The sequence below is a fragment of the Aplysia californica genome, unplaced genomic scaffold (genome assembly GCF_000002075.1).
Source record: "Aplysia californica isolate F4 #8 unplaced genomic scaffold, AplCal3.0 scaffold00077, whole genome shotgun sequence".
NCBI lineage: Eukaryota > Metazoa > Mollusca > Gastropoda > Aplysiida > Aplysiidae > Aplysia > Aplysia californica.
This window is the reverse complement of record NW_004797347.1, coordinates 1,704,550-1,712,298: the sequence shown is the minus strand read 5'-3', so window position 1 is coordinate 1,712,298 and position 7,749 is coordinate 1,704,550. Positions and strand designations below refer to the sequence as shown.

The window sequence follows — 7,749 nt, the reverse complement described above, 5'->3', positions numbered from 1 at the left end:
ACAGTAGTTGAGTGTACCTGTCACAGTGTACGTGTCACAGTAGTTGAGTGTCACAGTAGTTGAGTGTACGTGTCACAATAGTTGAGTGTATGTGTCACAGTAGTTGAGTGTCACAATAGTTGAGTGTATGTGTCACAGTAGTTGAGTGTCACAATAGTTGAATGTATATGTCACAGTAGTTGAGTGTTACAGTAGTTGAGTGTATGTGTCACAGTAGTTGAGTGGCACAGTAGTTGAGTGTATGTGTCACAGTAGTTGAGTGTCACAGTAGTTGAGTGTACGTGTCACAGTAATAAACCACTCACAATGATGGTGACCACAATGCGGGTCCTGTTCTCGTTCGTCTCCTCGGGGTTGGGGACCAGTCTGGGCGGCTGCATGTGGACACGCCCCTCTCGCTGACTCCAAAACCCGACCTGGGGGAGAGGTGGGGCGAAAGGGGGGGGCGTGGTGGTCAAAGACATGACATTAGTGGAAGTCAGAGACGTTAATTACACAATAATATGCGTACTCGCGACCGCAGTGCTTTCTTGTCGTATCTCCATTTTTAATAACAGTGAAAACAGTTCTTTCTAAAGAGTAAGCTTAAGAAGAAGTCACATTTTCGCTGTTTAAAAAATGGAGATATGACAAGAAAGCACTGAGGTCGGGTACTTGCGGGCACTGTCATGATTTTCTCGGTGACTCCACATCCCGACTACGGGGGTGGGATGTCAAATACATGATGGAAGTGGAAGTCAGAAAAGTGTATTATGCATAGACTGGAAATATGTTATACTAGACTAGGCACTGTCATGATCGGCACTATTTCCTCTCCAGAACCCAGGGTATGTGATGGAAAAGGAGGAGCGGGGTGGTAAAATATGATGTAAGTGGACATAAGAGAATTGGTCGCTTTTAAGCACAAAGGACATATCCCGAAAAATGCTGTTTTGAGAAAATCGAAGGTAAAGTTTTTGCCCCTTGTTCAGTTTCTTAACAAGACTAGGAGAGTTTTTTCTACAACCAAACATATATATGCACCAATGAAACCAAACTTCTCCTATAGGTAGGGCAATAGCCACGTTTGGGGTAGGTCAAGATTTCTGGAACCCCCCGAAATATAGGTTAGCCTGCTTGTCCTTAAAAGCGACCCATTGTATTATATATGCATAGACATTAAATCACGTTCTACTGGACTGGGCAATGTCATGACCGCTGCTTTTTGCTCTCAAAGAAAAACGTGGCTGTACTGGTGGGTGCCCACAATGGACGTCCTATGGAAGGACAAAACACAAGTCTCGCGTTTGTCCAAGCCATACACGCGACCATTTTCGCACTATTTTCTACATTATTCTAATGAGACAGGGAACCGGACTCGTAATCGTGAGATTGTTGGTTCGCTCGATGCTCATCTTGGTCTCATATTGTGTCCTTGGGGAAGGCACTTTACACGAATTTCCCAATTTCCAAAACAGATTAGGATAAGGGAAACTCTCGAGCGAAATAGAAGGTGCTGACCACTTCAGCACCCACCAAACATCCACTTCGCCGGTCCGGCGTTTAACTTGTTTATTTGTGAGGCAGCATGGGGGAATCAGGCTCTCGTCAATTTTTTGGCATGTAGAGTTATTGGCATTATCTTAAAGCTTGTTCAATTGACTTTATTTGGATGAAAAAAATATCCATTTATCGTGAATACAAGTCGAAATATTTGCGAAAGAAGGAGGTGAGGGTCACCTGTTTTCAGAGGTAAAATTAGTGAGAAAATGGCTGCCAAAGATTAGTTATTTTCTTAGCTTAAATGTCCGTGGTAACTGAAAATTTACATTTTTTGTGCCTTTAATCTACGTTTTTCAGAAAAATCCACACAGAAATGAGTTCTTTAATGGCCAGGAAAGGTGTTGAGCCAAAAAACAAAAATTTGATAAAAATTCACAAACCTGCGGAAAAATGCAAGTTTCTTCATTTTGATTATTTGAACATGGATGGCTGATGTCTCTATAAATAAATCATTGATGGTCAGATTATTTTGACGAGAGCCTGGTTCCACCACGCTGCCTGACATTTATGTAGTTTGTTTTGACGCCCCGTAAACACAATTCAGATACTTTAGCTTATGCAGTTACGAGCGCTGTAAAACCTTTCTAAACCTAACGAACAAGATATTTTAGGAGGCAGGCTTCCGACTTTGTCTGTCAGGGCCAACCGAGATGAGAGGGATAATACATTCCCGAAGAAAGACTGAGATACGATAAGGCTGCGCCGGGGAACAGTGACTGCTGACGTCATTTTATCGGGAAACAGCGACCGGGGAACAACGATGAGTATTTTACTATATTTCTTTGTCACAGGTTAACTTGGTGTAATCGCCTCCAGTGTCGAATACAATCAGACCAGATTATGTTAGATCTACAATTTGTTTCGATTTCCGAGTAATATAAGAGTCATTTGGACAAAGGACTGGGGTACGGAAATATGTTCAGACACACTCTTGTTGTTAAGTTGGGTTTTTTTTTTTGGGTGCTAAATCACGATTGTTTTTAGTTGCATCCTGATTAAATTGTTTGCAAAGTGATACAAGCTCTTGCTACATTTTTGTGGTCTCTGGATTTAGTCGTCCACAGACATTCGTGCGATCTGTAGAATCCTACGTTTCAATAAAGAGAATAACAGTCTTTCAACCAAGTCGTCATTCTGTATACTACCCCCAAAGTCAAAATAATTAGAGGCGGCCTTCACTTTAGTTTATTTTATTTTTAGTAACTACTTTACGACACTCGTAACACACATAAATCACACTATTATAATACCGAGAAGTAGATGTGTTACTGATGAGTTGAATAAATATAAAAGAAGGAGGATAGATGAGAATGGTTAATGTTTGATAGGAAGGATGGAGAAAGCAAACCGCACCAGAGCACCCACCATCCACCCACTTCCTTGTTATGCTGTTCATGAGTTTGGTTTCAAAATTGAGGGATCGCGCTACCTGCTGCAGGGAAGGTGATAATGGTTGTTTGTAACGACACGGTGGAATCAGCCGCTTGTCAATTTGTGGCCGTATGAAGTTGTTGGTGTCTTATTTTAAATGTTTCTTTTTTGTGTGTGCTTTAGACGGAAAGATGAAAAGAAAAAAAAAATACTCATACATCTTGGAACGCGAGATATTTGCTTTTGAATTAGGTACGGTGGAGGTCTCCTGGTGTCTGATGTAAAATTAGCAAGAAAATGGCCGCCAAAATTTGGTGACTTTCAAAGCTTGAGTGTCCTTTGAATCTGCAAACGTACACATTTTGTTGTGCCATTTATACTCGTTTCCTAGAAATATCATCACATAAATTATACGTTTTAAAACGGATATAAAAGTTACTGAGCCAAAATTAAAAACCAAACAAAACAAAGCAAAAACAAATAATCCAAAAAATGTCTCACGAGTGGGAAAATATTTTGACGTAAGTTAATTCTTGATGGGGCCACGTCGGAGAAGGGAGAGATGGGAAAGGCAACAGACAATTTCTGAGGTGTGCTGACAAAATGAGTTACTTCTTGCAATCCATTAATGGAGATATCAGCTGAAAGTCGACCCAAAGGTTATATTTATAGATTCTAAACCAATGCCATTCTCTTCAAGCTAATCATGTCTTTTATCATTTCATACTAATAGATTGTATGTAAAGACCCAACTTATAAATTTGACGTATACATTTCCATCAGGCTGAAATCGGAGACGTAACGTGTTTTGTCAGCGCGCCTCACATAATATGTGAGGCAGCGTGGTGGAATCAGGCTCTCGTCAATTTTTGGGCATGAAGAATTATTGCTATCAGCTTCAAGCGTGGTTACTTGTGTTTATTTGGATGAAAAAAGTATCCATTTATCGTGAATACAAGTCGAGATATTTGCGAATGAAGGAGGTGGGGGTCACCTGTTTTCAGAGGTAAAATTAGTGAGAAAATGGCCGCAAAAGATTAGTTATTTCCTTAGCTTAAGAGTCCGTGCTAGCTGAAAATGTGCAATTTTTGTACCTTTAATAAACGTTTTAAAGAAAATCCACCCAGAAATCAGTTCTGGGCATGAAAGGTGTTTAGCCAAAAAAAAAAAAAATGATAAAAATTCACAAACCTGCGGAAAAATGCAAATTTCTTCACTTTGATTATTTTGACGAGAGCCTGATTCCACCACGCTGCCTCACATATTCTTGTGTCACGACGAGGTGGAATCAAACGCTCGTTATTTTAGGGACAGGTGGGGTTACTGATATAGCTTTAAAGCTTTTTCATCTGTCTTGCTTTCGTTGAAAAGAATGCTCATCTATCATGAATAGAAGTTGAGATATTTCCAATTGAACGAGGTGGGGGTCGTCTGGTTTCAGAGGTAAAATTAGCGAGGAAATGGCTGCCAAAGTTTGGTGAGTTCCAAAGCTTGAGAGTCATTACAAACTTCACGTTTACTAATGTGTGCCTTAAATCACCATATTTCAGTAAAATCCTCACAGAAGTGTATTTTTAAATGGAGCGTAAAGTCAAAAAACAAAAATTCAATAAAAATTGCCAACGGACAGAAACAGATTTCTTTGATCTCGTCAAAATAATGAAAGTCAAGAAACTGGCTCTATTCCGCAGGTTTGAAGAATTTTTATAGAATTTTTGTATTTTGACTCAACACCTTTCATGCCCTTTAAATAACACATTTCTGTGTTGATTGTACTGAAAAACGTTGATTAAAGGCATAAATAAGTGTAGATATTCAGTTTCCAAGGACTTTTAAGCTAAGGAAATAACTCAACTTTGGCGGCCATTTTCTCAATAATTTCAACTCTGAAACCAGGCGACCTCCACCTCCTTCAATCACCAATATCTTGACTTGTATCCAAGATAAATGGATATTTTTTTTATCAAAAGCAAGACAAAAAAGGTGCTATCAATAACTTTATATACCCCGAAAATGAAGAGCACCTACCGCGTCGTGACACGTATTATTATTTTTGAGTATAATAAGGTAGCGTGTTGTGCACCAAACCTAACACACAGGCGTACACCTCACGTGTAGGGAGAAGTTCTCATTTATTCTTAGAATCTTTCTATGTGTGTTGACAGGTGTCCTGGTGTGGTTTGCTTCTTCTTTCCTATCAAACGACTGTCGTCTCTACCTCTCCTCCTTCTTTTTATGTTTGTTACGGTACTCTCTTGTAACACCTCTAATTATCTTTGGTACTTATGATTATGACTTAATTGTGTTTCAAGTGCCACAAAACGCTTACTAAAAACATAAAGATAACAGGTTCTTTTCTTTTCTGGGCACCCCCCCCCCCCAAACTTTCCAAGACATACACCGTCTTTTCTTGGTTAGTTCGTCATATCAGGAAGTTAAGAAAAGATTCCAGAAAACCTATAGTAAAAAAAAAGAAGGTCGCACATAACTCATGGCTACACCAAATGAGAATTGAAATACTGGCAGTAATGCTGATGGGTTAAGGGATTTTGGAGAGCGCAACAGTGTGAGTATAGTACATGTAGTCTGTTTACTTCGAGAGATTGTTTAACCTTTTCATTATTGTAATCATCCTCTCCTTGGTTGGAGGGGCGGGGGTCAAGTAGCTAAGTGAGTAGTTAATTTAGACTCAAGAGTCAAGTCAAGCAAGTGTCAGGGGGATCAGATGGGTGGTCACTGGGGTGTGTCCTTGAGCAAGACACGACAACCCAAGCTTAAAAAAAACAACCCCAGGGCGCTGCACAGTAGCGACAAGCAATAGCATGGTTGTGACATTTTTATGCCTGAGTGTAATTGTGCATTTATGTATGTGTACGATATGTGTATGTATTTACGTATGTATGTATTTATAATTATGTATTCGTGTATGGATGTATGTTTGCCAATATACACGAAATTGCACCACTGGGATCTATAAAAATGTAAATTATTGTTTCATATGATTGATTATCTCCGGGATTTACGAACAAGAGATAACCTTCTTACCTCCCCTTTAACTCTGCTTTATAAGACAATTCAATTTTCCAAAGGTGATACCCAAACACACCCGTAATGAAACGCCATCTTTGTACCAAGTTCTTATTCATAATACCCTTATGTTCTTAAAGTGCTAATCTTTATCAATTTATCGATCGTGTTGTGATAATATTACATTTTGCTTATGTTAGCGTTTATCCAATGAGCGTATGAAATGCACGGTCATGGACATGTATTTCGTGTAGAGATGAAGTCTTTGGAGAGTGCCTTCATCTGTATTCTTCTGACGCGGGTACCATGGACATTTCCTTATTTACCTTCGCCGCCCGACGAGCCATCGCCACATTGTAAATGTCTAGAGTGAAATCTTTCCTCTGTCCGTACTCATCAAACTCCACATGTCCAGTTATGCCGTCAAATCTGACCTGTGGAGACAGAAAATAGCAGCAAGAGGCGTGAACACCAAGCCCGCGGTGCAGACATTATGTCAGTGGTGTTCTGGTTGGAAGACAACAGAACTGGGAATACAATATCGATAATGACGTGACTTAATTAATCAGCACAGACATCACAGGAGGAAACAGCTGTGACGTCAACTTTTGTGGTCTCTCTTTCTGTCACTCAGTTTCTGTCTGTCTGTCTGTCTCTCTCTCTCTCTCTGACTCTCTCTCTCTCTCTCTCTCTCTCTCTCGTTGTGTGTGTCTCTCTCTTGCTCACTCTCTTTCTTTCTCTGACTCTCTCTCTCTTTCTCTCTCCCCCCCTCTCTCTCTCCTCTCTCTCTCCCTCTCTCACTCATTCTTTCTCTCTCTTTGTCTCTCCCCTCTCTCTCTCTTCCTCTCTATCTCTCCGATCGTTTCGTTATCAACATTTCGTTATCAACATCGTCATTATTGTTAACACTATCAAACTAGACATTGCACCCTTATGACCGCACCCTCCATAACAATTTGGTGCACGATACAGGCGTTCATGTGAAAGGGTAAACAACAGCAACAACTACAACAACAACGACAACGACAACTTCAACAGCAACAGCGACGACAACGACAACAACAACAACAACAACAACAACTATAACAACAACAAAACTAACAAAAACAACAAACAAAAACCAACTACCAACCAACCAAACAAACAAACAAACCAACAAACAACTCAACTGACCCTCTTCATCTCCTGCAGAATCTCCTCGCCGTAGCCCGTGCGCACCTCTGAGTCATCGGTACATTTGAGGGACTTCCCGATCCCTGCCAGCCGGCTCCGCCTCAAGAAACCAGGGTTCTTGTGCAGCAGAGAACCGAAAGCTCTCGTGAATAGGCGGACAGAATCGGCGGCTAATGCTGCTTCGTACTGAGAGGGATGGGGTAGTGGTAGGGGGAGGGGGTGGGAGTGGAGAGAGATAATGATATTATTTGTGTGTGGCATTGTGGTGAGATTTGACATTCGTTGGTTTTGGGATATAATTTTACAAGACTGTGACAATGAAATTGATTTCATAAAGCACCCCCTTACCTTTTTTACCCATATCGTCAAAAAGACACCTTCATATTCCAGGAAACAAGAGAACAACGAAAATGATAAGAAATAGGCAAACAAACAAACAAACGCACAAACATCCATGCATCCCCGGACACACTCCCCCCCTCCCCCCTTTCCTCCCAATATACATCTACACACCCACAAATACACACTCAAACATCTACTGACACACTACAAAAAAGTCGCTCTCCACACATACACACACGTCCTTCCAGCCCCCCACTCCTTACACACACACACAAGTATACACACACACCCACC

The 7,749-nt window shown here is 40.7% G+C and overlaps 1 protein-coding gene across 1 annotated transcript in view; it reads right to left on the bottom strand.

The window, feature by feature from the left end:
• LOC100533395 (glutamate receptor 2) overlaps positions 1 to 7,749 on the bottom strand; it is a gene marked incomplete in the record, with an annotated part of 156,880 nt that overhangs the window by 14,809 nt on the left and 134,322 nt on the right. The window contains 3 exon segments of the mRNA NM_001204680.1: positions 306 to 416; positions 6,267 to 6,374; positions 7,114 to 7,299. Coding sequence (NP_001191609.1) covers positions 306 to 416; positions 6,267 to 6,374; positions 7,114 to 7,299 — 405 coding nt within the window.